At 48.4% G+C, this 25862-nt stretch overlaps 4 protein-coding genes across 9 annotated transcripts; 2 read left to right on the top strand and 2 right to left on the bottom strand.

The window, feature by feature from the left end:
• The first annotated feature begins 154 nt into the window (after nucleotides 1-154).
• tbc1d13 (TBC1 domain family, member 13) lies at nucleotides 155-8621 on the top strand. 5 transcript variants are annotated; one of them, XM_057018703.1, is made up of 12 exons: nucleotides 155-1150; nucleotides 2716-2789; nucleotides 2879-2919; nucleotides 3322-3383; nucleotides 4000-4099; nucleotides 4417-4499; nucleotides 4901-5060; nucleotides 5838-6048; nucleotides 6101-6288; nucleotides 6792-6889; nucleotides 6978-7035; nucleotides 7154-8621. In XM_057018703.1, the coding sequence occupies exons 1-12, from the start codon at nucleotides 1128-1130 to the stop codon at nucleotides 7217-7219; spliced, it is 1164 nt and encodes a 387-aa protein (XP_056874683.1). In that variant the 5' UTR covers nucleotides 155-1127; the 3' UTR covers nucleotides 7220-8621. The 5 variants fall into 5 exon arrangements, with proteins under 5 accessions (XP_056874683.1, XP_056874684.1, XP_056874681.1 ...); XM_057018704.1 differs by having other exon boundaries at nucleotides 157-1150; nucleotides 4361-4499; nucleotides 6729-6889; XM_057018701.1 differs by having other exon boundaries at nucleotides 178-1150; nucleotides 6729-6889.
• A 1330-nt stretch (nucleotides 8622-9951) lies between these two features.
• Nucleotides 9952-17337, top strand: dqx1 (DEAQ box RNA-dependent ATPase 1). Of its 2 annotated transcripts, XM_057019202.1 has the most exons (12): nucleotides 9956-10358; nucleotides 11216-11599; nucleotides 12051-12244; nucleotides 12695-13127; nucleotides 14498-14803; nucleotides 14901-15000; nucleotides 15077-15235; nucleotides 15307-15498; nucleotides 15575-15700; nucleotides 15788-15978; nucleotides 16130-16320; nucleotides 16682-17337. In XM_057019202.1, the coding sequence occupies exons 2-12, from the start codon at nucleotides 11267-11269 to the stop codon at nucleotides 16884-16886; spliced, it is 2430 nt and encodes an 809-aa protein (XP_056875182.1). In that variant the 5' UTR covers nucleotides 9956-10358; nucleotides 11216-11266; the 3' UTR covers nucleotides 16887-17337. The 2 variants fall into 2 exon arrangements, with proteins under 2 accessions (XP_056875183.1, XP_056875182.1); XM_057019203.1 differs by lacking the exon at nucleotides 16682-17337 and having other exon boundaries at nucleotides 9952-10358; nucleotides 16117-16270.
• An 860-nt stretch (nucleotides 17338-18197) lies between these two features.
• On the bottom strand, nucleotides 18198-22084 carry LOC130517377 (histone-lysine N-methyltransferase Smyd1-like). Its single transcript, XM_057019204.1, has 10 exons — nucleotides 21796-22084; nucleotides 20810-20986; nucleotides 20456-20669; nucleotides 20235-20365; nucleotides 19886-19924; nucleotides 19299-19497; nucleotides 19134-19226; nucleotides 18896-19059; nucleotides 18504-18672; nucleotides 18198-18391 (listed from the first exon to the last, which is right to left on the bottom strand). The coding sequence occupies exons 1-10, from the start codon at nucleotides 21930-21932 to the stop codon at nucleotides 18299-18301; spliced, it is 1416 nt and encodes a 471-aa protein (XP_056875184.1). The 5' UTR covers nucleotides 21933-22084; the 3' UTR covers nucleotides 18198-18298.
• A 1093-nt stretch (nucleotides 22085-23177) lies between these two features.
• LOC130517539 (sepiapterin reductase-like) lies at nucleotides 23178-25411 on the bottom strand. The gene is given in 4 exon segments (XM_057019482.1): nucleotides 23178-23909; nucleotides 24326-24616; nucleotides 25015-25153; nucleotides 25156-25411. Coding segments are annotated over 4 exon segments (807 nt in total). The 5' UTR covers nucleotides 25342-25411; the 3' UTR covers nucleotides 23178-23718.
• Nucleotides 25412-25862: the final 451 nt, after the last annotated feature.

Raw genomic sequence — 25862 nt, 5'->3', positions numbered from 1 at the left:
AAAAACTGGTTTTGGGTTTGAATATGTGAAATTGCTGAAAACGAATGCGGGTCTATATTTGTTTTGGTTGTGCACCAGGCTCTATTGAACGGGACGAGATGGTTCCATCTCCAGATCCGTTCCCTTGATGCTCACTGGTGTCGTAGGTGAGTGTCTTCACAAATCCGGAACCAGTTCCTTGTTCTTCCTGGTGTTGATCCAGAGCTGGTTCTGATGGCACCAGTCCACAGCTTCCTGGGTCTGTTCTCCATCAGTGATGACACCAGTGAGATTGGAGAGTCTGTGGAGGGTGAAGAGAACCAGAAGGTTCCCTGTGGGCCCCCATGCTCCACACCCGTGCTCTCCAGCTTGTCCCTCAGAAGGAGCGTGACCATCACAGTACTCCCGGGATTCTCATGGTGAGCTGGTCCACACAAGACTTCAGGAGCTGGGCGCTGATGCCACAGGAGCCTTCCTTATCTTCATGTTCCTCAGCTGCTTCTTCATCTGGAGGGTCACTAAGCAGGACACTAAACAGGACACTGGAAATGCTGTCCTGGTGTTGCACCAGATGGAAGTCAGCGTCGCTCGAGTGATTTCATTTGATTTTCCTACTGGTTCATTAAGAGAAAATACTGTGTTTACTATTGTTTATTGGTGGTTAGGGAACTACTTCTGTCCACTACTTTCCACAATGCATTATGGGATATCCTGAGTGCTTAATATAAGGTACAGAGATCCTCACTCCACAAAGATGTGGAACCTACTGAGAGTGCTATAGGGAACATCTGGCAGATGCCACGATCATGCTGACCCCTGGACGCTGGCTTGGGACTGGACACACTGATGTTCTGCGCTATTGTTGGTGCAGCTCCAACCTCCACTAAAACTTAGGATGAGCTACACTTTTCTGTAATGATCAACAGTTTATGGACATCTACAGTTTATGCTGAATCATCCACAGTTCGTAGTGCGGTAAAGTTTAGAATAATCCACAGTATCGCAGTTTAGAAAGATCTCCAGTGATTCCTGATTACAGCTGACTTCACAGCGACGGGAGACCGGAAGTGACAACACGGCTTCCGTCCGTTCCTGAATTCCTTCCTGGTTGGGACCAGTTGCAGGAATCCAACGCTCCCCTCACAGACATGTCTACTGCCTACAGAAACAGGTGAAAACACCCCCGTTCTTAAATTTGCGTGATACGTGGGTCAGTCAGGTGTAATTACAAAGAAAGGACAACAACCAGTCCAGCATATAATCCTCACCGCAACCCTGATGTTAACTTCCGTGATAAGCTAGCAGTAACATCAGAGGAGCTAACAGACCCAGTCTAGGTCTGTCGAGACGAACATCCTCAGGCTTTACTCAACGTTTTGAGCAAACATTTTATGGAAAAGCAGCAAGCCCTTGTGGCGTCCGGCAGCTTTGGCCACACACTCGGTTATTCGTGGCTTTCCTTGGCCGGGTTAGCATCCTGCTAGTGGATCAGCTGACCCTCGGCTGTAGCAGCTGGATCTGCTGACAAAGGCTTTCTGTCAGAATCAGCGAAACTTCAGTTTTCTTCTCGTTCATACAGGGGATTTGCACGCATGGTTTCAGGTGCTGATCTACAGAAACCTGTAGATGGATTCATATTCTTCCCCTTGAACGGGATCAGAGTCCTGGTTTGGAAACATCTATTTTCAGTTCCTTTGTCATCATGCTGATATGGGATCAATGCAGGCATTCCCACCTCTTATTGAGGCCGATATTTAACACGGATCAATGAGATCAGACGTTGCTGTCAAGGTGGTCATGAATTGGTTCCTATGTAGGAGTTAGTTGATGGTGTTTTGCTCCTGTAGTAATGAGATATATGTGGAATAATAATAATAAAAATGTGTCTCTAAATGGAATGTCACTTTGAATGGCTCAAATCTCTTCATTTAAATGCTTATATTGTTTATGTTTCAGTTTATTTTCCATACATATACTCACTGTATTTCATTTAAGGTCTTATTTTTCCTGGTATGACACCATAAGCGTGTGAATGTTTCCAATCGGAATACACTCTGCAGAGGGATATTTGCTCGTTGAGGGACTTCAGCGCTAAATGACACGGAGCATTTAGAAAAGAGGCCTAACCGCTTCTCCAAATGTGGAGTTTCATCTCTTCTTTGGCCTTTAGTCTGGGTTGAGCTCAGGTGTGTGACCTCTTTATTAACCAGGCTCTTTCTTTTTAGCCACATGGCACAAACATTCTAGTCAGAGCAGATGTAGTTTAGTCTTGGCTCTGGGGACTGAGCACCTTGTGGAGCTCCACCGATTAGCCAGGATCTATCGGAGCTAAAGGACTGGCCTAGCATTGGTGTAGCTTGATATGAGCCAAGTTTTGCTGACTTTGAACTGTCTGTGCTGGCCAGCCATGTGTGGGCTACCTGTGGGCAGCCTGCTCAACCCAGTAATCCCTGACTGAGGTGAACCAGAAAGAGTAGCTGACCTCGCCATTACTCTGGCGGCTCTTTGGCCTCCACCCCCACGGTACGGATTCTAGGCAGGTCCTGATCCACGCTTTTAACAACATGAACTAGTTTTTGTGCTGTGGAGAAACAGCTGAAACGATCAGCTGTGTGTCTGAGGGGCTCAGGATTCAGAAGATGATCACATTCTTGTTCTACTTCACGTCTTCTATAAGTGGGTCCAGCTTCACTGATTGTGGACATGTTCTCCAGTCTGACCTCACTGTGCTTTCAGGATACAGGAATTTGAAGCAACTTTGGGTGAAGAAACGATAAACTTGAAGACACTGAGAGAGTTGTGCTTTAACGGTAAAAGTCTGGCTTTATCTGATTAAACATGACCTTAATTTAATTAATCATGACCTTTATTTTTGTATTTGACTTTTCTTGATTCTCAGGAATCCCCTTTGAAGGAGGCATACGGGCACTTTGTTGGAAGGTAGGAACCATCGTAGTCCTCTTAAAGAACTCCCATTGTTGACCAGAGACTATGCTTTTCCTTTTGTAATCCAACAAATTGAAGCTGATTTATTGGGACTTGAGCTTTACTTTTATCAAAGGAAACATCTCAGTGACTTTTAACTGTTCTGAATCTTTCAAGAGTCACTATGAGCATGTAAGCACCTCTGGTGTCTCCACTAAAGGATTTGGGTGGTCTTGGAGCATCAGCAGATGCTCTGCTTTTGTTTGCTCTGGGCTGCCGATGGATTATTTAGCACAGATGAGCTTGATTGATACACAGGAAGTTGACTTCATTAGCGTGGAGACCAATCCTGAAGTTTGACTCGGGCTGCTTTCACGGTCTCCTCACCCCTTCTCTGTTGGTCTTGCTCCTTTTCAGGTCCTTCTCAACTATCTGCCCCTGGATCAGACAGTATGGACGTCGTTCTTGAAGAAGCAACGGTAAGAAGGAACCTGGTCAGTGGAGTAGTCATGGCAACCTGCTGCAGCTGTAGCTCATGCAGACTGATGGAGGTTCTGTTCCATCCAGAAGACAGAAGCTGAACAGATCAGAACATCTCAGAACTTATTGTGTAATACTGTAAGTAAAAGGAGCAGCTGATCGTGCCAGTTTAGCTTAGCCCAGTTGTTCCAGTAACAGTGAGGGTGGATCACTGAGGAGAGGAGAGGAGGTGCTGGTGCAGGCCAGCAGAGGTGGGGGGACCCAGTAGCAGGACCACGTTCTGCTCCTGGTTGTGGGGAGGACAGAAGAACCATTGCTGTATATCTACACAATAAGATCCAGTAGGCACTCATGCACGGTTCCGTCCCAATTGTCAGAAACTCTGAGGCTGAGATGAGGGCCTCACGTCCACAAGTGGGACTTATGCTCACAACCTTCTATCTGAGGAAAACATCAGATGGTAGCATGGATCTCATTACCGCAGGGCTGCTCCAAACATCTGGGCTCCACTAGGTGTCTTCTCAATGGCCAAGTCCCAATGAGAACTTCATTACAGGCATGTTTGTGGGATGTTTGGGGAGTTCATTTGCACTCAGCGGGTGCTCTGTCTCACAGGGAGGAGTATTCCCAGTTTCTCAGAGAAATGATCATCCAGCCTGGCATTTCCAAGGCAAAGTCAGGCTGTTCCAGAGAAGACGTCACCATGGAGGACCACGTAAGTCCCACTGTGTCCGTCCTGATAGACTAAAAGTCAAGTCTGTCTAACACAGGAGAGACAATAATAGACAGTAGGAGGCTCCGTCTGTATCACCTGTACCATCCTCCAGCCTGGTCTCTATAACGACAGGACATGACGACAGTCCTGCTGTCTCACAACCTCTACGTTAATCTGCCCCACATCAGCTTCATAGCATTAGTTCATTTAATACCTTGTCGATTTCCGTTCAGCAGAACAATCACCTGGCTGTGTGTTTAGTGTGTGTGTCCAGATGGTGCAGCGCTTCATCTTCCTCTCTCCTCTTCCTCTTCCAGCCTTTAAACCCTAACCCAGACAGCAGGTGGAACAACTATTTTAAGGATAATGAAATTCTACTTCAGATAGACAAAGACGTGAGGTGAGAGCTTTGATGTAACACCGTTTCTCTCTAACCTACAAGTTTTGTTTTCCAATCTATGGATCAGAGGTGCTCTCAAAGACAGTTGGAAGTACCCTATTTTCACCACCATAAGGCGCACCAGATTATAGGGCGCAGGCATGGTAAAACATACCGGTACGCTAGCTTAAAACATGCATGCTAGCGTGTATTTAGCAATGTACTCACGTTATTTTTTTGATCAATCCTCATCCACAAATCATCATCCACCATTTCTAGATTTTGGAACTCTGTATACTCTTATAAGGTGCCCCGTCCATTCTGGAGAAAATTTAAGACTTTTAAGTGCGCCTTATGGTCGCGTAACTGAGTGAGGATGTTCTTCCTGGCAAACATGAGCAGCCGTTTGTCTGGATCTGCAGGCGACTGTACCCAGACATGGCCTTCTTCCAGCGCCCCACTGATTATCCCTGCCAGCTGATCCTGGATCCTCAGAACGACTATGAGACACTGCGGCAGCGAGTGGAACAGACCACCTTGAAGGCTCAGACTGTGAACCGCAACCGCAGCGGAGTGACCAATGTAAGTGTGACCACTGTAGGAGGGGGGGCCAACAGACAGACCCACAGACGGGTCAGATAGGCTCACAGACTGGTCAGACAGACCCTCAGACTGGTCAGATAGACCCACAGACAGGTCAGACAGACCCTCAGACTGGTCAGACAGACCCACAGACAGATCAGATAGACCCACAGACAGGTCAGATAGACCCACAGACAGGTCAGATATACCCACAGACAGATCAGATAGGCTCACAGACTGGTCAGACAGGTCAGATAGATTCACAGACAGGTCAGATAGACCCTCAGACAGGTCAGACAGACCCTCAGACAGGTCAGACAGACCCTCAGACAGGTCAGATAGATTCACAGACAGGTCAGATAGACCCACAGACAGGTCAGACAGACCCTTAGACAGGTCAGACAGACCCTCAGACAGGTCAGATAGACCCACAGACAGGTCAGATAGACCCACAGACAGGTCAGATATACCCACAGACAGATCAGATAGGCTCACAGACTGGTCAGACAGGTCAGATAGATTCACAGACAGGTCAGATAGACCCTCAGACAGGTCAGACAGACCCTCAGACAGGTCAGACAGACCCTCAGACAGGTCAGATAGATTCACAGACAGGTCAGATAGACCCACAGACAGGTCAGACAGACCCTTAGACAGGTCAGACAGACCCTCAGACAGGTCAGATAGACCCACAGACAGGTCAGGTAGACCCACAGACGGGTAAACTCTGCGTGTCTATGGAGCGGCAGCTCTTTTCTGAACTGGATCTGTTCCCAGGTCAGCTCTCCTGGGAAGGCCTTGAACCTGTACCCATCGAATGAATACGAGGTGATGCCCAGTGGAAGTGAAGCGCACTGGGAGGTGGTGGAACGGATTCTCTTTATCTACGCCAAACTGAACCCGGGGATAGCGTATGTCCAGGGCATGAATGAGATCGTGGGGCCGATCTACTACACCTTTGCTACGGACCCCAACAGCCAGTGGAAAGGTCAGTGATGGTGTGTCTGCATGAAAAGGTGCCACATGTGGGAAATATAAAGGTTCTCTTCTGCTCCATGGACCAGAGCACGCTGAAGCAGACACCTTCTTCTGTTTCACCAACCTGATGTCAGAGAACCGAGACAACTTCATCAAGAGCTTGGACGACTCTCAGTGTGGGATCACTTACAAGATGGAGAGTGTGTATTCCATGCTGAAGGACAAAGATCTGGAGCTCTACCTGAAGCTGGTGAGATGCAGCAGATGTGTGTCATGGGTGTGTTAACCTGCTCTTGGTCTGAAACACTGATCCGTCTGGAATCTCACAACCTGCTCTCTTCCTGCCGGCTTTGAGCTCTAGCTGGAGATGCTGTCAGCAGTTCTCACTCTTTCTGCTAATGCCTGATTCATTTGGACTTTTTGTTTCATCTTCAACCAAAGGACATATTCCAACCCAAACAGTGTTGTTTGAGACCCTGGTTTCCTCCAGAAGGTTCCATTAGATCTAAATGTGCAACCCTTGAAGCTGATGTGTTCCAGAGGTGTAGCTCCATATGGAATTTCAATGTCTTCATGTTTGAGCTCATCATACCTTAGATCATCAAGAACAACCCATGCTGTTAGCTCTGTAGTTCCTTCACTGCCTGAGAGAACATCTGCTAATGGTTCTGAGCTGCTGTGTCCTGACAGGAAGAGCAGAACATCAAACCTCAGTATTTCACCTTCCGCTGGCTCACCCTGCTGTTGTCTCAGGAGTTCCTCCTGCCAGACGTCATCCGGATCTGGGACACCTTGTTTTCTGACAAGGAGCGTTTCCACTTCCTGATCTTGGTGTGCTGCGCCATGCTGATGTGAGTGTCTGGCATCAGCTCCTCGCCCGTCTGCTGCATTGATGCTCTTTCTTCTCTGGCTCATTTGGTCCTTTTTGACTGTTTGCAGACTGATCCGGGAGAACTTGCTGGCTGGAGACTTCACAGTGAACATGAGGTTACTGCAGGTACAGTTCCTCCAGCTCTGCTGCGGAGCCTCCACAGATGCTTCAACGCATCCTTGTTCTAATTACTCCAGATCAAAGCTTGACGCATGGACTTCTGACCATGTCCCTCATGTTTCAGGATTATCCCATCTCAGATGTCCACACCATCCTAACCAAGGCTGAAGAGCTGCGGGACAACTCCTAACCTGCTGACGCACCTGTTTGCTGGGGGCGTGAGCAGCAAAAAGACTGAAACATGGAGGCTTTGATGAGTGGAGATCCTGGACTGAAGCACGCCTTCTGTCAACAGTGCAGGAACCTCACCACCTTTCTGGAAGCTGTACAGATGAACACACTTCTGCAGAGGCTTTGAAGGAGAAGCCTGAGTCACTACCCCATAGAGACCCAGACTTTGTTCTGGCCGCTGCATGTTTGGTCCGTATGTTCTGTTGCCTCTCTGCTGATCTGGAACTTTTATTGAAGGTTTCTCCTCTGATGATGTGAAGGAGTCAGTATTTTTGGTACTTTGTCTAGGAAATTCGGAATAGAGAGCTCAGTTTTATTTGACACACTAGCCACCTGAGAATCAGACCTTTTACCTGCTTTATAATCCTTTTCAACTAAATGAGCCATTCTGCCTTTCACATTAAACATTAGATGTGGGATTCAGCCATGGTGCCACCACTACGGGCACAGAACAAGGTGACCAGCCTCCAGGACTACTGCTGAGTTCTGCTCTGACCTCTAACCGGTCCGCTGACCTCTGACCTCTGCCAGTCCCAATACTGTTCTTCTGGACAGGGTGGTCCACTTTTACCAAGTCCTACCCAGAGAGTCAAGCCTTTGTCTGGAGGTCAGGAGGTCAGACTGTGCTGTTTCAGCTACACACCTGCATCCCAGATGTAACAGTTAGCTTTAACATCTCTAAAGATTACATTTGTTTTTACAAAAGAATGAGTGTTTTCCACCCTTTATGTCAAACAACAGAAAAGGTTCCTGAAAGCACCAAAACTCTACTAAATCATACATGATGACATCTCTCCCAAAGATGCTTTTTGGTTTTTACTGGAGGAATTGAGATTTTGTACTGTTCTGTCTGTGTTCCCATGTCCTGGTTGTCTTCTGGTTGATTGTGTTCCGATTGTGTTCCTCTTTGTTCTTAACACCCTCACAGGCTGCTGCAGTGAAGGAATTGATCTGGTCCAGTGGCTCCATAGTTCAACATGCACAATTCAACTTCCTGAGAGAGTCAGGGGTATTCTGTAGGATTTGGGGGTATTCTGGGGCTGCCACTGTTTCAGAGCAGCATCTCAATGTTGGGGCCTAATTTTGACCAGGTCCAGATCATCCTCAAAGCAGGATTTGGTCGTTCTGAGCATTAAAAGTTCTTTCTGCTCGTAGCCAAACGTGAATGTGAGTGAAACTAAACGCTGTTCATCAGCTGGTCGAGCTGGTCCAGGACTAACGAGGCTGAACCTTTTTAATGTATGAGTATTTAAAGCCCAGTATGTCACTGTAAGGCATTATATCTCTATGAAAACGTGTTTGAATATGAAAATGACATAAGTTTCATGTTTTAGGCTGATAAAATTTTTGGGGGACGTTTTGTTATTTCTGTAATGTGTCTTTTGTTACGTGCCATTAAAAACAGTTTTTTTGAACTGAGGACAACTCTAAAAAAAGAGGAGTGTTGAGGTCTTTTTCCCTCAGTTCTGCTGCAGATGGAGCTGCTGGAGACTCCATTTAAATACACAAAGACCGATGTGAGTGCAGATGATCTCAGTCTGTCCCAGCAACACTCATCATGGTCCATGATCTGAAGAGAAAATAAACCTCTGTGTCAAAAGGTCAGTTACTCCACAATGATTCAGGCCGGTCTACACTTCAGGAAACTCAGGCAGTCATCTGTTCAACCATTAACTACATTTGGACAGGCTTCTGATGAGATGATCACCTGGATTAGCCTTCAGTGCTCAGGCTGATTCAGGTGGCAGCTGCCTAACGGACTTTCAATGGAGGAAGATGTGCTTCCATTAAATCAGGACACATCTGAGGTAGCTGTATTTGACAGCAAAGGCTACATTCACACTGCCATCAAATGTGACCTGAATCGGATTGGGAAATGTCAGATCGACGTGTGCTGTTCACTCTCAGAAACAATTTCCCAATCCGATTCAGACCACTTCAAATTGTGATATTGAATCGGATACCTATCGGATTTTGTCGAATGCGCTCGCAGTCTGAACGGTTTTTAACGCGACTTTGACGTCTTTCCAGAGCGACATACGTCAGAATTCCGCGCCGCTGACAAAAGCGGAAGCGGGAAAAAGAGTCACCATGACGACGATAAACATTGGAGACAGCAATGGTGACGTTAGCGAGTTGAGAGGTAATGAAGTCATACACCTAATTAGTATTTGAAGAGTGACGTGCAAACCAAATTTGAAGGGTCTTTTCGTAATCGTTCGGTTATGAAAGAATTACAAAACCCGAACGGGGCTCACAAATCAGCCGTCACACAGTCTTCGAATGAAGACCTTCAACCAGCTTCGCTTCCGTAAATAATGTTCTGTAGGTGACGTCATTAATGTTCTACTGCGCATGCGTTCAAATGAAATTAAATCCAGGTGAAAGCCATTCTCTTCTCCGACGATAATGGTTGAGCTGGTTTACCGCTATTTAAATGGATTATTTCATTCCCAGTTTATGCTCATTTTAAGGAGGAGCAGGAGGCTGGAGGTCGGTCACAGCTGTAAAGATGCAGCAGATCTATGGATCAGACCAGTAGACATTATGAAATTGTGAGATGTATAGAGTGAGCAGGCTCGAAGCATTCAGCAGTGACCGAGGCCTTCATTAATGCTGTAATGTCCGGCGGCTGCCGGTGGGTGGCGCCAGACATAATAAAGCCGCCAGATGACACAACCTTCCTGATCTGATACCGCGTTTTCAGTCTTTGGAGCAAATGTGTTTTATTGCTAACTAAGAGACTAAAACTCTACTAATGTTATCAATGTGGTGCCTCGTCACACAGAGTGTTGCTTAAATGTGTGCATAAAATTAAAAAGTGAACGCTTGTTGACCTACCGGGTTTGGAATTTTCCAGAGAACCCTGAACGCACCAGGAGGTTTGACAGCTCGACAGGCAAACATGGCGGCCGCTAGCTAAATGTCCCAGTTATTGTCTCCTTTATTGTCAATAACAGCGCTCACACACACGCACACGCACACCTCTACACCCGCTGTCCCTGGACACGACCGGAGTCTCCTGTGTTTTATTACCGCGGTGAACAGGAGCGGGGTGAAGGGTTGCTTTCTCACCTGTCCGCCGACATGATTCACAGGTGAGCCTCTCACTCCGAAACTGCGTCTCCTTATCTTCTTGATTTCACTTTGAACATTCACTCTTATGCCACCGTCACCGTCGCTCTTGTTAGAGATTAAATGGAGGCGTGATTTGAGAAATCGGAGAATTTAGTTCTTGGGGCAAAGACAGGGCGTTATCGAGCCAGGCAGAGGAGGGGATTTAACCCGAGGTTTCTCTCTGTTTACGGCTCCATTTGTTGTTTCAGCTCAAAGCCAGTTGAGTCAGTCTGTACTGAAACCAGCTCCATATTTATATGAAGTCAGTCATTTACAACATACAACCAGTTGACTTTAGGTTTTCTGTTCCATCGCTTGAGAATCGTGATCACGTGATCCATTTTAACATCGACGCCACCAATGGTGGATTATTTTTACCGAATCAAAGTTTATGCCTCTCCAATAACAGGCACACATTTCTAAGGTTGACCATAAAACTCAGAATTCATAGATCAAATGTCAGAAAGGTTTGTGTTCTTATGCAAAAATGATGACAACAATGAAAATAACAACAATGATTATAACAACTAGGACAATGAGAATAACAATGCTGTGTCTAAGGTTTGCGCAGCACCTTGGTTGCCGGAGCTTTTTAGCAAAGCAGTCTGTAGCCTTGATTCTATTAATATACCATGAGCAGCTGATCTAAACACGCTGGTGGAGGCAAACATTGTTCTTTAAACACCAAACCTGCTGTTAAAACCTGTGAATCAATGTCAGATTACACGGACATCGTCTTTGTTTGTAGGATTGTTGATAGTATTGACAGAAGGCATTTTAACCTCCTAAATGCTGCACTGACACTGGTTTGTGACCACCCTTTACTCGTTTCCTGCAGCTAATTCCAGGCCTCGCCATAAACCAGGCCCCTCACTCCTCCCTCCTCTAGATGATGACATCACCGACACCAGTAAAGCATACCACCAAGCCTTTTACCCATGGACCACAGCGTCCGGGTTCAGGGACCCTGGACACTCTGTCCATTTCCTCCCTCCTCTCTGGAGATGAGGAGACCGATGACAGACAAGGAGGTGAGGAAGAGTTGGGAGAGCTGGAGGTGAACCCCTATGATGGGCTGCCCTTCTCCTCCCGCTACTACTCAATGCTGGAGGAGAGGCGTCGCTTCCCCATATGGAGGCTCAGGGAGAGTCTGCTGAAGCACCTGGAGAACCACAACATGGTGCTGCTCAGTGCAGCTGCTGGAGCTGGAAAGAGTACCCAGGTAACCAGGAAGGAATGGAGGAACCTTTGTTCCCAGCAACCAAGTAAAAAGCCTGTAACCTTCCCCGTCCCTGTTGTGGTGTTAATGGGAAACTTGTCCGATTCACTAGTTCCTGTTCAGCTGTGAGAAGGAAATCATTTCTAAAGTCAGACCTACAAAGGTCAAAGTACTGTTGCCCTTGACAACAGTGTCAGAGGTAAAGAACCTGTTAAGAGGAGTAATGCTCTCATCCTGTCCCAACACCAGTGTGTCCAGGTGATATTTACACGTGTTCTTTTCATTTCACACCTGTGTATAAATAGTGATGAGCCGGTACACCTGTAGTAACGTACAGAAACATAAAGTCGTGCTGACCAAGCATTCCTGATGGGTTTTTGGTACTTCAGCGTGTTTTTTAGGTACCCTGGCCCACCGTGGATGAGTGTTCTCCTCTGCTGCTGTTCTCCTGCAGGTTCCACAGTGGTGTGTGGAGTACGCGCTCTCCTACCAGTTCTCCCAGGGTCTGGTGTGTTGTTCCCAGCCATATTCCGTGGCAGCGGTCAGCTTGGCCCTGCGCGTGGCCGATGAGATGGACCTGAGCCTGGGCCTGGAGGTGGGCTACAGAGTCCCCCATGACGATGGCTGTACACCTGACACCCTCCTCAGGTGAATCTGTCATCTGTTTGCCTTGTTCCTGGGTTACAGTTGTTAAAGTTTACAGTTTTGTGAAGACAGACAGAATAAAAGACTGCAGGACACTCCTACTGTCTCCAGGGGATCACCACGGTTTCATGTCTTTACGTGGGAAAGTCTTCTAGATAAGTTGTGATCCTTCTGTAGATCAAATGAGGTGCTTTTTGTTCAGCTGTATGTGCTGTTATGATCTGCTGTCCTGTCCTCAGAGGACAGGAGGACGTCCAGGTTGGATTAAACCATCTCTGTAATCTAATGCTCCACAAGTGTCTCACAGCCACACCCTGACCATTGTTGCGTGTTCACTGTTGGTTGCTCTCCAGGGTGGAAGTAAATGTTAGACAGGATGAACGCCTGTCTGACTGACTGTGACTGCGACAGAAAGCTCAGCAGGCTTCCTGACCGTTGTTGCTTTCTCCTCAGATTTGTCAGCGACACTCTCCTGCTGGAGGAAATGATGTCCGACCCTCTGCTGCACCAGTATGGGGTGGTAGTGCTGGATGAGCTCCAGGAACGTACCATGGCCTCTGATGTGATGCTGGGTCTGCTGTGTGACGTCTGTCGCCAGAGGAACGACTTCCGTGTGGTTCTTCTTACCCATCCAACGCTGGCGCCTCGGCTCTCCGCCTTCCTCGGCCCAGAAGTTCCCTTCCTCTCCCTGGACCCCCCTGCTGACGGCCAGGAGAATGACAGGCTTGAGGAAGGCAGGCAGACTGTGGATATGACCAACATGGAGACGCTGTACCGGGAGCTTTCTTCTGGGAGGCAGCCAGTCACGGCTGCTTGTCATATGGTTCTGGATCTGCACAGAAGAGGAGAGGAAGGAGACGTCCTTGTTTTTGTAGCCAGTGCACAGGTACCGTTTCCTGCCTGCAGAAATATGAGGCCAGTTCAGACGAGCATAGATGCTGCTGCAACCTTCACCAACATGCATGTTTGGTTAAGGGTTGCGTGTAATGTCCTGGTTTTAAGCACATGACTTATAACATCATATAGCTCCTCAGAACAGTTTGTTTGGTACATATTGACCTTGGTTAGATGTGTGTGTCACACTCAAACACCCTGTGTCAACAGCTCCACATCTCCAGTGTCCTGCTGACTGACTGTCAGAGCCAAGTGTAGAGATGTGTACAGCTGTAGCGATCCTGATGTTGTCTTGTTACAGACACACCTGCTACCGAATTCACACCTTAAACCATTGTTGTTTTGATCTGAGCAGAGGAACTGCTCCAGAAGATGATCAGGGTTATATCTGTTATATAAGTTCAAAAGGCCAGGGCCACAGATTAGCCTCAGAGAGATCTTACAGGTCTCAGGAGTCTTCATGACCTTCATCCCTAATTCAGAAGTTATAATCAGTACAGAGAACCTAGTTCAGGTTCTTTCCAGTGAAAACACTCAGTCGGCTCCAGAAACACATGAAAGCTCTTTAGCTCACTTCACACAAGTACTAGGTCCCTCAAGAATCCATGCTAACCTGCTAACCGTGCGTTTAACCTTGTAGTAATCATCAGTCGTCATTATCGGATTATACTGCCTTTTGTGGATTCAGAGCTCATCACAGCTCATCACAGCCCCTGTTGGAGTTCTTGATGATTGAAAATCGACTGGTTTCTGTCCTGGTTCTTCTGACCTCAGTGTCGCCCTGCTACAGTCGACCAGAGCATCCTGTTCCAGGGCCGGGAGCAGGTCACTGGGATTAGACCGGTGCAGATCAAATTTATCAGATTGATTCAATTATGTTCATGTTCAGGATGTTTCCTCTTCATGTAACAGGTTTGTTGCACCAGAAGTTCCTTTACTTTGTACCTTTTCCCCTGGGAAAAACGATTGAGCAGCAGGAATAAATGTTCACATCTATGCTGATGGCGCTCAGCTGTACAGTATTTCTCTATGAGACCAGAGGAACCAGAACAGTCAGGACTGAGGTGATTGTGTTTGGTCCTGACCTGCTCAGGATGGATCAGCTGAGCGATCACATCATGACCCTGGAGGATCGTTTCTGTAGCCTCCATATTAAACAGGTCTCCAGATCAGGAGCATGCTGACCATGACAGGGCCAGACAGATCTTTATATGAACACCACAGGTGACTGGTTATTGTGGTGATTGCCATCTCTTCCATATGTTCCAAGTATTATTGCCTCAGGTCCTGTGGGTCTTGTTCCACCAGCAGGACAAGTGTTGGGTGACGTGAAGTGGCTTAATTTCTTCCCTCCTTGTGTAGGAAACAGAGGAGTGTGTGTCTCTGCTGGAGAAGGAGTGTGTAGCTCTGAGTCCCCAGCTTGGTCCTCTCAGGATTCTGCCCCTCCACGCCGGATTGGGGGGCAGCGCCCAGCGGATTTACGAATCTGACCCGGAGCCTTCCTCGCAGAGGGGGAGCGACAGCTCCGAGGGGGGGCGATCCTCGGTGACAGAAGCCAGGGCCTCTGTGGTGAAAAGGAGGGTTATTGTCACAGACGCCCTCGCCGAGGCGTCCTTCTCTTTGCCCGCTGTCCGCTACGTCATCGACACGGGCCTTCAACTCACAACCGTGAGTTTGTGATCTCATCAGCAGTTCCCAGTGATAGTCCCGACACAGCAGGTTTGGAGTATGCAATCAGATCACTGTCATGTGACTGTGTCTCCAGGTTTACAACCCTCAGATCAGAGCCAACTCCCACATCCTGAGGCCCATCAGCAAAGACCAGGCAGACATGAGGAGGCAGCGGGTCAACAGCCACCTTCCTGGTAATGACCTTCATCCCTGGACTTCTGTGCTGCAGTCGTTGGCCATGTCACAACTCTTCTTCTTGCTCTTCTTCAGGCTTGTGCGTCCGTCTTTACCCTCAGTCTCTGTATGAGAACGGGATGCAGGAGGCTCACTCTTCAGGGGTCATGGAAGAAAACCTCAATCACCTGGTGCTGCTGCTCAAGAGGCTTGATATTGCTGACATGGGACAGTGCAAGTTTCTGGACAGACCAGGTAGAGCGATGATGCAGGCTGAAGAAGAGAAGGGTTCAGAAACAGAAGCTTCTCTTCCTTGTTGTTCTCAGCCCCCGAGGCTCTCATGCAGGCCCTGGAGGACTTGGACTATTTGGCAGCGCTGGATGATGACGGCAACCTGTCAGAGGTGGGCATCATCATGTCAGAGCTGCCGCTGGAGCCGCCGCTGGCTAAAGCCCTGATCGCCGCCTGCGAGTACGACTGCGTGGATGAGCTGCTGACCATCGCTGCCATGCTGACAGGTACCGGTGATGAAGAGGACGGTAACAACATGACGCAGGTCCATTCAAACCTAACATTTGTGTGCACCTGTGTCAGCTCCTACCTGCTTCATGACAGTTGAAGCCAGCAGGAAGGAGGCTGCTCTTCTCCACTGGCGCCCTTTGATGCACAGCGAGGGAGATCACCTGACACTCATCAATGTCTACAATGCCTTCATACAACGTATGTGTAGAACGTAGAGCAGCCGCTCCTGCTCACACGCCTTCTGACGTGTTGGCAGGCTTCTCGCTGACCTTCTGCTCTCTTCAGATAACCAGGATGAGGCTTGGTGCAACACACACTTCCTCCTTCACGCTGCCTTACGATTGGCTGTGGTGATCAGGCTGGAGCTGCTGGAGGTGATGCAGAGGATAGAGCTTCCTGTGTCTCCACCTGCCTTTGGTTGCCAAGACAACTGCACCAACATTAAGCGTGCTCTGATATCAGGCTTTTTCCTCAATGTAGGTGCCCTCCTCCCTTTTGCCCTATGAATGGCATCACTGGTTTAGAGTTGTGCTGAATGATGAAGGGTGCTGTGTGAGGACACGCTGGAATCAGACTGCACTAGTAATATAGTAGCTGCTTTATTCAGCATGTAGTGTTTCTCCTCAGGTGGCCAATGATGTGGATGGTTCAGGTAACTACCTGCTGCTAACTCACCGCCACGTGGCTCACCTGCACCCCTTCTCATCCTACTTGTGTCGCCATCCCCGGCCCAGTCCCCCCAGCTGGGTCCTCTATCACAAGTTCACCGTCTCACATGACAACAGCATCTGCATTGCTTCTGAAGTCCACCCTCAGATGTGAGTGCAGCCAGGCCTCCTCTCCTCTCCTCTCCTCTCCTCCTCTCCTCTCCTCTTCCTCTCCTCTCCTCCTCTCCTCTCCTCTCCCTCCTCTCCTCTCCTCTCCCTTCCTCTCCTCTCCTCTCCCTCCATCTCCTCTCCTCTCCTCTCCTCTCCTCTCCTCTCCTCTCCCTCCCCTCCCCTCCCCTCCTCCCCTCCCCTCCCCTCCCCTCCTCCCCTCCCCTCTCCTCTCCCTCCTCTCCTCTCCTCTCCTCTCCTCTCCTCTCCTCTCCTCTCCTCTCCTCTCCTCCCCTCCCCTCCCTCCCCTCCCTCCCCTCCCTCCCCTCAAACCCTACCTTACTGGATGTTTCCATCACGACAGGCTTGTGGAACTGGCCCCCCAGTACTACCTGGGAAACCTGCCCTCAGGTGAAGGCAAAGAGCTGCTGATGGAACTGAAGCAGAGTCTGGAGCTTGAGAGACCATCAGATGAGCACGGCGAGGCCCAGAGAGGTCACGGCGAGGCCCAGAGAGGTCACGGCGAGGCCGACGACCAGCCTAGTGCTGACCGCTGCATCATCCAATGAGATGAATTATGAGCTGAAACGGTCATTTTGTTTGATCTTTAATGAAACTTTTTGTCAGTTTGTGGTCTGGAAGACATATTTTACTGTCTTCCAGTATTTTACTGCTCCACGATGACTTTGGACTTGTGTGGATCAATGTGCCACCTGTGATGGTGTCTCAGGGCTCCCTGTGATGCAACTGTAGCAAAAAGCTTCTCTTCAGGGTTTTTATACTGCTGCCACGCAGTCATCAGAAGAGGAACGTTGCTACTCTCATCTGTCGCACCTTTAAAGGACGCGTGAGCTGCGTTTCTACATCTGAACAGACTGTTTGAGTCTGGAATCACTGGAGTCACAAGAATAATATTTTTATTTAAGGTGTTTGGCTTGAAAATATTCTGTTTTTAGCAGCAGTTGTCTATAAATGTTGTATTTTAATTAAATGTAATAATAAAATTGGCCTTAATCTGGATGTTTCTGTCAGACTTTCTGGAAGAGTTGAGTTGAGTCTCAGTTTGGGGCCAGAAGATTCTGATCCTGATGTGATTTCTGGTAACTTCCCAGGAAGAGACTCACAGAAAGCTGGATGGAGGTGAACGGCAGGCAGATGGTGGTTCTTGGAAACTGTCAGACTGGAAGTTCAAACCTCTTTTGGCTCTTTAACCTTCTGCTCAACCAGTTTTTTGGCATTCCTGAGGCTCAGTTAGCAGGAACGTTCTCTTTTTTTGGCTCATTACACGGGTAGCTAGAGAAGGTCTACAAGAACTCTAATAAAATGGTCATTTTTTAGCCATCCACAGATCTTCATGTTATACATTTAATATTAAATCTTTACCTTTTCTACTGTCTACAAACACACGGCTCCACCTGCCCAGGATAGGCAGTGATGATGAGATTACCTGAAGGGAGCGCTGGGGACTCTTCTATAGAGGAGGAGGAGGAGGAGAAGGAGACGATGCCTGGTCAGCTGACCCAGGGTTGTTGGCTTCCTCACCTTGCTCCTCTTCAAAAACAATCGGTGTTGCTGAAGAACTGGACCAGCTGAGGTCCTTTGGTGTTCTTTCCTTAATTCATTTATTTATGTTCCAGTTTAACGCTTCAGGTTTTCTGAAGAATTTTGTCAACAATTAGGTCCACATCTTAACTGCTGACGTTCCCAAAAAGGATATCAACAACAACAACCACAACTTTAAGCTCTGATTAATATATAAAATGACGTACCAATGTTTGGGTGGTGTGAGTGGAGGGAGGAGGGAGGGAGGAGGAGGAGGTCTGCCCTTCCTCAGTAACCTGAGAGGCTGTGAGAGGAAGCCAAGAGAAGAAGCGGAGAACTTTGAAGGTGTCTCGGGCCTGCTGCTCAGCCAGGCTCAGCAGGTTTATTTTAGATCGTGCATACGCAGAAACGGACATGTCACACATGCTCAATCCTCTTGTCACTTCTTCAGAGCAGCGTCGCTCCTGACCTGACACGCAGACTCATCCTGCTTTAACAGCTTCAGCTCCACCTCCGTCTGCCGGCGCATCGCCTGGGAGGAAGCGTCAAACGTTCTAAGAGTAGCAAAAGCATCCTTCCTGACGGGTTCCATATGAACCAGACAGGTGAAGAACCAGCCACATGACAGCAAAGTCATAACCCACCTCCAGGTCTCTGGTGACACTGTGGTTGGGGCCATGGGTGACCAGCAGAATGCGGTAGGCCTTACAAATCAGCTCATGAGCCATCTCTATCATCCCAGCCTGCAGATGAGTGACACCTGCGCGCATCACGGCTATGCCCAGCTGGGCGCTGTTAGGGTGGTACAACTTCCTGTTGGAGAGAGAGGACTGTGGTGACCCTTGCCTTAGGGTCAGGGGTCACGGGCATAGCAGAGCTAATGCTATGGATCTCTTTCATGTGTTTAGTCACAATATTAAAAGCGGCTTCAGAAATGGAGCAGCAGCCTGACCTACCAGCCTCTGCTCAATGGAGGTTCTCAATGACAGGAAGAAGGATGATTAAATGAGGGTAAAACGCAACCTGTGCTGCTCACGTGTATCCCTGCACCATCCTCCGGGCGTAGGCTGCAGCCTCCGAGAAGCAGCGCAGGTACGAAAGTACCTCAACAGCAGCACTCAGCACACGCAGGTGATGGAGATGAGTGTCAGCCAAGAGGTTCTTCTGCTGCTCCAAACACTTAGAACACAGCATCCGGACCTGACGGAGGAAGAACAACCCCCAGTAGAGAGAAGGGTGGAGCTGGTGGAGGCGCAGCAGTGGGGTGCACCTACCTCCTGGAAGTCTTTGTCCATCAGAGACCTTTCTATCTTTTCCAGACACTCTTGGCTGAAGGCTGTCACCTCCTGCACCTGATCAGCGGAGGGCTGATGACAGCAAAAAGCTTTAAGGACACAAAGCGGCGTTAAAATCAGTCCTGTATTGTCTGAATCACTCACTTTCCCCCCAGGGCCGTCGGCAGCAGCGGCCGTCATCAAGTCATCCTTGATGTGCTGCCTACAGTGTTCACAGGTGCACTCAAAGTAAAAATGTTCCTTCAGCTTCCTCTGACGCTCAGCAGACGTATCCAGGAAGTCTACATAGCTGACGGTCAGCTCCTCCCCCTCACAGATCTTCCTCAGAGCTCGTAGCTCGATCCTGCGTGGACAGTAGAAGTTATAGTGCATGCGCTCAGTGCATGAGGTCAGGTGGGACTGTTCTGAGGTTCAAACTGGCAAATGGAACCAGCAGGGAGGAGGCGAGAGGTCGCAAGGTCACCGTTTCTGTGGGACCGCCTCACGTGATGACAGGAAGTCATCGCCCACCTCAGGAAAGTTCCTGTATGCTTCTCCGTGTTCCCAATTCCTCCAACCATCACAATCTAAAATGCTTTTAGTCTCAGTCAGCAACACACAACAGGGTCCAGATCAGGTCCTGATTAAAAGGAAGTTATTCCAAAACACATATTAAACACATGCAAACGCTCACACACACACACACACATACACACACACACACACACACACATACACACAGGAAGACTCACCTCCTCTTAGAGTGGAGCGCTGAGTTTGTAGCTGAATGGCTACAACAGACAGAAACACTGAGATGGGGTCACAGCTTCAGCACCGTTACACAACCAATCCCTCATTTCTCTCATGAACTGTTCTCTAAAATCTGAGACACTAAACATCTTGAGCCAGGCAGCAATACTCCACAGCCTCTAACCTTCACTGCTCCCATTTGAATTGGGAACACTGGACAAGGTCCAGTTCTGTGGAGGATCGTGCTGCAAGACCCCCGATTGGGTGGTGGGTGAGATTAGAAAGAGGGGGATGTTGAGGTGGACGGATTAGCTACTGTACATCTGTTGAGGAGGTGACTCGGACACCTACTTGCCATGGTTGAGGACGACGCTGCAGTTGGGCCAACAATCATGGTTGACCAGACACAGGTTGGGAAAGAGTCCCACACCAACAGCTTTCAAACCTCTCTGGTCACTCAGCGTGAAGCCGTTGCACTTGATCTACACAGAGAGCGATGAGAAGGTGAGCGTGGGTGTAACAAAGAGTCGCAGGAGACCCTTGAATCATGTGACACACCGAGATGTTCTTACAATTCCAAAAATGTGTGCAATTTCATCCAAAGAATGCTTTGTGCGTCCACAAGACCAGTATTGCAGGAACACGTGGACATCAGTGTCGATGCGCTTGAGGTGGTCCTCAGGGAGGTCGGCCACATGGTCCTCCAGCTCTTCAACTGAGAGCAGCTGACTGTCCGACGCCACGCCTGTGTCCTTATGTATCCGCCACATCACGCGTGCAGCCAGACTGGACGCACATGGACAAGAACTTGCATTTGAGACCAAAAAAATACTGAAACAAAGCAGCTCATATTCACTATTATTGCGCCTTAATGTTCACAACAGTCATGGAACACAGGTGAACCTGAACGGGTGATGTCTCCTTACCGAACCTTGTCTCCCGGCACCGTCCCCAGCTTCCTGATGGCCTGGCACTCCTGCTTGTGTTCCTCCCAGCATGCAGTCTGGCAGGTGCGGTCGCAGTAGTGGGCGAACTTACACTGGCCGCAGCGGTGCAGCTGGGCCTGATGGCGAAAACAACTGTGGCACACCTGGGAGGCAAAACTGCACAGAAGGGACACAGACGAGGTCGTGGCACTGTAAACTCAAGCAAGTCCTCAAGGTCACTCAGATCTGCTGAGGTGGTGACTGACCAACACGTGCACATTAAGAGCAGCAAACAGGAGGAAAAGAAAGACAGTGGACGTGTTTACATTCTTCTACCAGTACAGCAGATGGTCCAGTGTCTGCACCAGAGTCACCAGGAGGTCTGTGTGAACTCATAAAGCCTGTGAAGACACCAAACCACAAACCTTGGACCAGTGGAGCCCCTCTCCCGTATCACAGACCACTCAGCTCACACATTGTTTTGGTGAGCATCAGCGATTACATGAACTTGATTGCCTCTGTAACTTCATCCATCTTTACCAGTTTTTTGACCAGTGGGGCGGCAAATATCTAAAGACAAGTTACAGTCCTGGCCCAACTGGTCCACCTTGTTCTAGGCCCAGTCCCAGAACAGCATCCAGCTAACGTGGGCTAACTATGGTTACTGGGTCTTTCAGTTCATTAGTAAGTCACCGTCCTTCAGTTACCAGCTCATATATGGAGCTATCATATAGCCATGCTAACCCACCTCAGCTAAAGCTGCTCAACTATGGTGCAGAATAGCAAGGACACTGTATCTGAATGTTGCACTTTTACTTTTTGACAATCTATTTAGAACCAAATTGAAGTGTTTTAAAAGTTTTTAAGAGACAAAAGATTGTGAGTTCACAGAACTCAGGTGTCCTCATCATGAACATGATGGCTGAAAACTGACGTGCTGAAGTTCAGGCGATGTTCATGTCCGATTCTACACATTAGTCTCGTACCTGTCGAAGACCACAGCAGAGTAACTGGGCTCAGCAAACACCACCTCCCCAGTGCTGATCTCTTTGGTGGCCCTCAGGCCTCTGCCTTTGATCCCTCCATCAAACAGCTCAGCGCTCTCCATGTTCCCCACAGTCATGGTTCAGTCCAGAGAAGAGCCAGCAGAGTAGAAGAGAAGCAGTTGAGTGTCAGGCAGCCTGGCGGGGAGTGGGGAGGAGGAGCCCAGGGTGGCCCAGCGTAGCCCAGCGTAGCCCAGCGTAGCCCAGCCCTGACTCTGCCAAAAATAAGCCCGGCCTCTCGGTGGGGAGGATCAGTGGAGAGGGAGAGGAGCAGAGGGAGAGTTCCTCTCTGGCCCTGGTAGTGGTCCCTTTTTGGGTTGGTTTCTCCTGTGGTATTTTGGTCGGAGGCAGCTGTGAGTGTCCGTCAGGAGCACCTGACTGGAACTGGAGCTGCCTGACTTCTCTGCAAGATTCACAGAGCTGCAACTGGGAGAGCAGCAACACCACATACCTTCCAGTATCTGGAATGGTTTGGTCTTTGTGGATGAGTGAGGTGAAACATTCCAAAAGAAACCTTTTAAACATGGTGAAAAAACCAAATGAAGCTTTCGTTTCTGTTTAGTTTGAGCAGCTTAAAACAAATAATCCATTAGTGAAAATATACCGTGGTAACAACTGAGGTTCTATTCTAATTAAGGTTTCATATTTTAAGGGGGTATTTCTGATTTTAAGTGTTGGATAACTGATGAAAGTCCTGCAGCACTGAAACACGAGCAGCAGCATTCTTCAGCATTTCACCGGTGAATAAATGGATTTCATAAAAATATTGATCTTTTTCATAACTGAAGATGTCTCTTTCAATATTCGAGTTACTATTGAGCTGGATGGACAGGACGCCATGTCCCAGGAAGGAATCAGGCTCTCTGTCTCTCCAGTGCACGCACCCACATGAACTGCAGAATCAGCCCCAAACCAGCCAGAAAACCCAAACACGTTTGATGAGCTTCTATTATCTGTAAGTTTGTTGTAGCTACTTTATAATCTCATTTTCCCCTGACTTAACTCTCAACTATATTAACATGTTAGTTTACCAATTGTGGCCAGGAACAAGCCTTCTTAATGGTTCTAGATAGCTGCCCCCTGTTGCTAGTCTTGGGTAGTGCACAGGCACCGTCCCAGGATTCCAGGCAATTCAGTCTGTTGGTGCAAAGCTGCTTTTTGTTTAACCATTACTGGTGCTGGTGTTAAAGCGGCCCTTCATTTGCATATGAAATTACAATTGTGAAGTGTCCCCTTTGAGGACAGAAAAGAAAAAGGGAAGGAAATAGAAAAAGGTTCCTCATCAGTAACTAAAATTATGAAACAATGAAGCAGAACACGAGTCGTTGACTGAGGAATGTGTTTAAAATGTGGAAATACAAATTCTCATTAACATGATCACAAAAGGCACTTTGACATTAAAGCTTCACAAACACAAGCAGAGCAGGTCAGAGGTCATATAAACACACACGTTAGCGAGGATCTGTGTCGCTTAATCAACCTTCATGACAGGACCAACAGGACTGAGATGTTGGATTCTGTAAAGCTCCTAGAAACAATTTTGAATGTAACAGACGCTATATAAATAAAGATTGATTGATTGACACAGTGACCTGGATGTCTGAGCAGGTCATGAAACGTTCCACAACACTCATTTTCTTGATTTCCTTTCATAAACAAAAGTCTTGAGCAACACAAACAAGCTTTAAAACGATTGAACTAGGTAGATCCTTCACATTCGCTCTTATTGGCATCTGTCTGGGTCTAAGATGAGGTTTATCCTCAGAAATGTGGTGGGAGCCCACATTTCCTCTAAGTGCAGCGGCTGCAGATGAAGACAAACCGGTGGAGGCACCGTCGACCCGGCGACCGCCCGAGGCCAGTCCTCTATACGTCATAGAAATCGATGTGAGCTCCCGATGGGTAGGTGTCCTCCATCAGCAGCTTCATCAGCTTGGAGCATGACTCCTCACAGGTGAGCACCTGTCCCTGAGTGGACATGTCAGAGAAAGACTTCCTGATGCTGGGATCAGCTGTGGTGGATTTGGCTGTTGAGAACATGTCCGTGTCCAGAGGCCCTGAATCAGTAAAACAGAGGAAAACCATGAAGATGGACAAACTGACACAGCTCCTGATGTGCTTCAACACACACATACATAAATATATCTGGACAAAACATCTACAAACAGGCAAGAGAACTGAGCAAAGCCTGAGAGACGAACTCTGAGGGACTGAGAGCGGCAGTGGCAGGACAGGACAAATGACCTCGCCTGTATTATCAGTGGTGGACATCAGACTGTCCAGAGTCCAGCTTTACCCAGACAAGAGGACAAGCCTGCCAGAGCACCTTTGGCCCTTTCTGTAGACCAGTCAGACCCACACTGGTTTGTGGAGGGGACCTGTGCCTCCATATCTTTCATTATTGAGGTGTTGACATGCAGATGAATGGGTCCCCCCACCTCACAAAGTCCTGAATACAGAGCGCGTTCCTCACCTGGAGCATAGCTGAGAACTCTCAGCTCTGGTTCCTCTGCTGCCAGAACCCTGAACATCATATCTCTGGCAGCCTTGCTGGTGCAGTACAGCACCCAGGAGCTAAAGGGCTGTTGGGCACACAAGGAGGAGATGTTGACCACAGTCCGCTTCACACCTGGACGTTGTGGAAAAGCCTGGAGGATGCCAGCAGTCAGACAGAGACAGGAGCTGACGTTGAAGGACAAGTAAGAGTCCACGTCATCCCTGTTGGTAAAGGACCTTGCGTAGCGGGACACGTCTCCCAGAGAGGCTGTGAGGACAGGGAAGAACTTTTCAGTTATTCAGACCATCGAGTGTTTCCATCAACTGGAGAAGAAGAAGAGAAGAACACAGAAAGAAGACACAAAAGGAGTGAGAAGATCGAACGCTAGAAGCCTTCAAACCCTAAAGCTTCATTAAATGTAAATGTTTGACAAGTCAGTGGGGCTGTGGAAGGATGAGCAGTGAGATTGGGATGACATCACAGTTTTCAGATACACAAAAATGGTGCTAATGATGCTAAAAACGGCACCATTAGGACCTTTGTTATAAGGTATAAAGGGTCTGGGGTGGGAGTTAAAGGGTCTGGGGTGGGAGTTAAAGGGTCCGGGGTGGATTATACATCTGTATCTAATTAATTAATGTCAGTCATTTGTAATAAATGCTTACCTGCGTTGTTGATTAATAGAATGTGATCCATGTCGTCGGTAAACACCTGTTGACATGCTCTAACCACGCTGCCGGGGGCCTCCAGCTCACCCAGATCTGCCACCACACACTCCACCAGCAGGCCGGCTCTCCCCACTCTGAAGCGGCCAGCTCTGCCTGCAGAGCCCGCAGCTTGTCAGCGGATCGAGCCACCAGAACCAGCGCCGAACGCGGCTGCACCAACCGGGACAGTTGTCTGGCCACAGCCCGGCCGAAGCCCTTGGACGCCCCTGTGATGACACACAGAACTCTGCCAAGATCTGCACGGATCGGCTCGGAAAACGACATTATGGAGCGAATCAAAGTGTGACGTGCGTGTGAGTGAGAGAGACAGCGAAGCACTTTCTTCTTCACGCATGTTAACCAGCGTGCAAATCCGTTTCCTGTTACCGCCACCTCTCGGTGGCAGGTGGAATCACATCTATTAGACTGATGACCGAGCTGAAGGACCCCCATAACACCCCAATAATAACAACACACACACACACACACACCACACACACACACACCACACACACCACACACAACACACACACACACACACACACACACACACCAGCAAACAAATACAAAGAGAGGTGGGAAGATGGACATTAGGACAAGCAGAAACATCTGGAAGTGTCCAAATTAGTATGTCCACACAGGATGATTGATTTTTGGAATAAATGCAGATTTATGTTACTGGTTTATGTTACTGGTTTATGTTGCTGGGTTATTTTTCCAAGATGTTGTGGCTGATGCAGAAGAATCAGGGAGCTGTAGTCAAAATGTGTGTGGATGTTCAGCCGGTGGAAGATGAAATAAGCTCC

The sequence above is a fragment of the Takifugu flavidus genome, chromosome 20 (genome assembly GCF_003711565.1).
Source record: "Takifugu flavidus isolate HTHZ2018 chromosome 20, ASM371156v2, whole genome shotgun sequence".
NCBI lineage: Eukaryota > Metazoa > Chordata > Actinopteri > Tetraodontiformes > Tetraodontidae > Takifugu > Takifugu flavidus.
The sequence above is the reverse complement of the archived record's forward strand: the minus strand, read 5'-3'. Positions and strand labels throughout refer to the sequence as shown.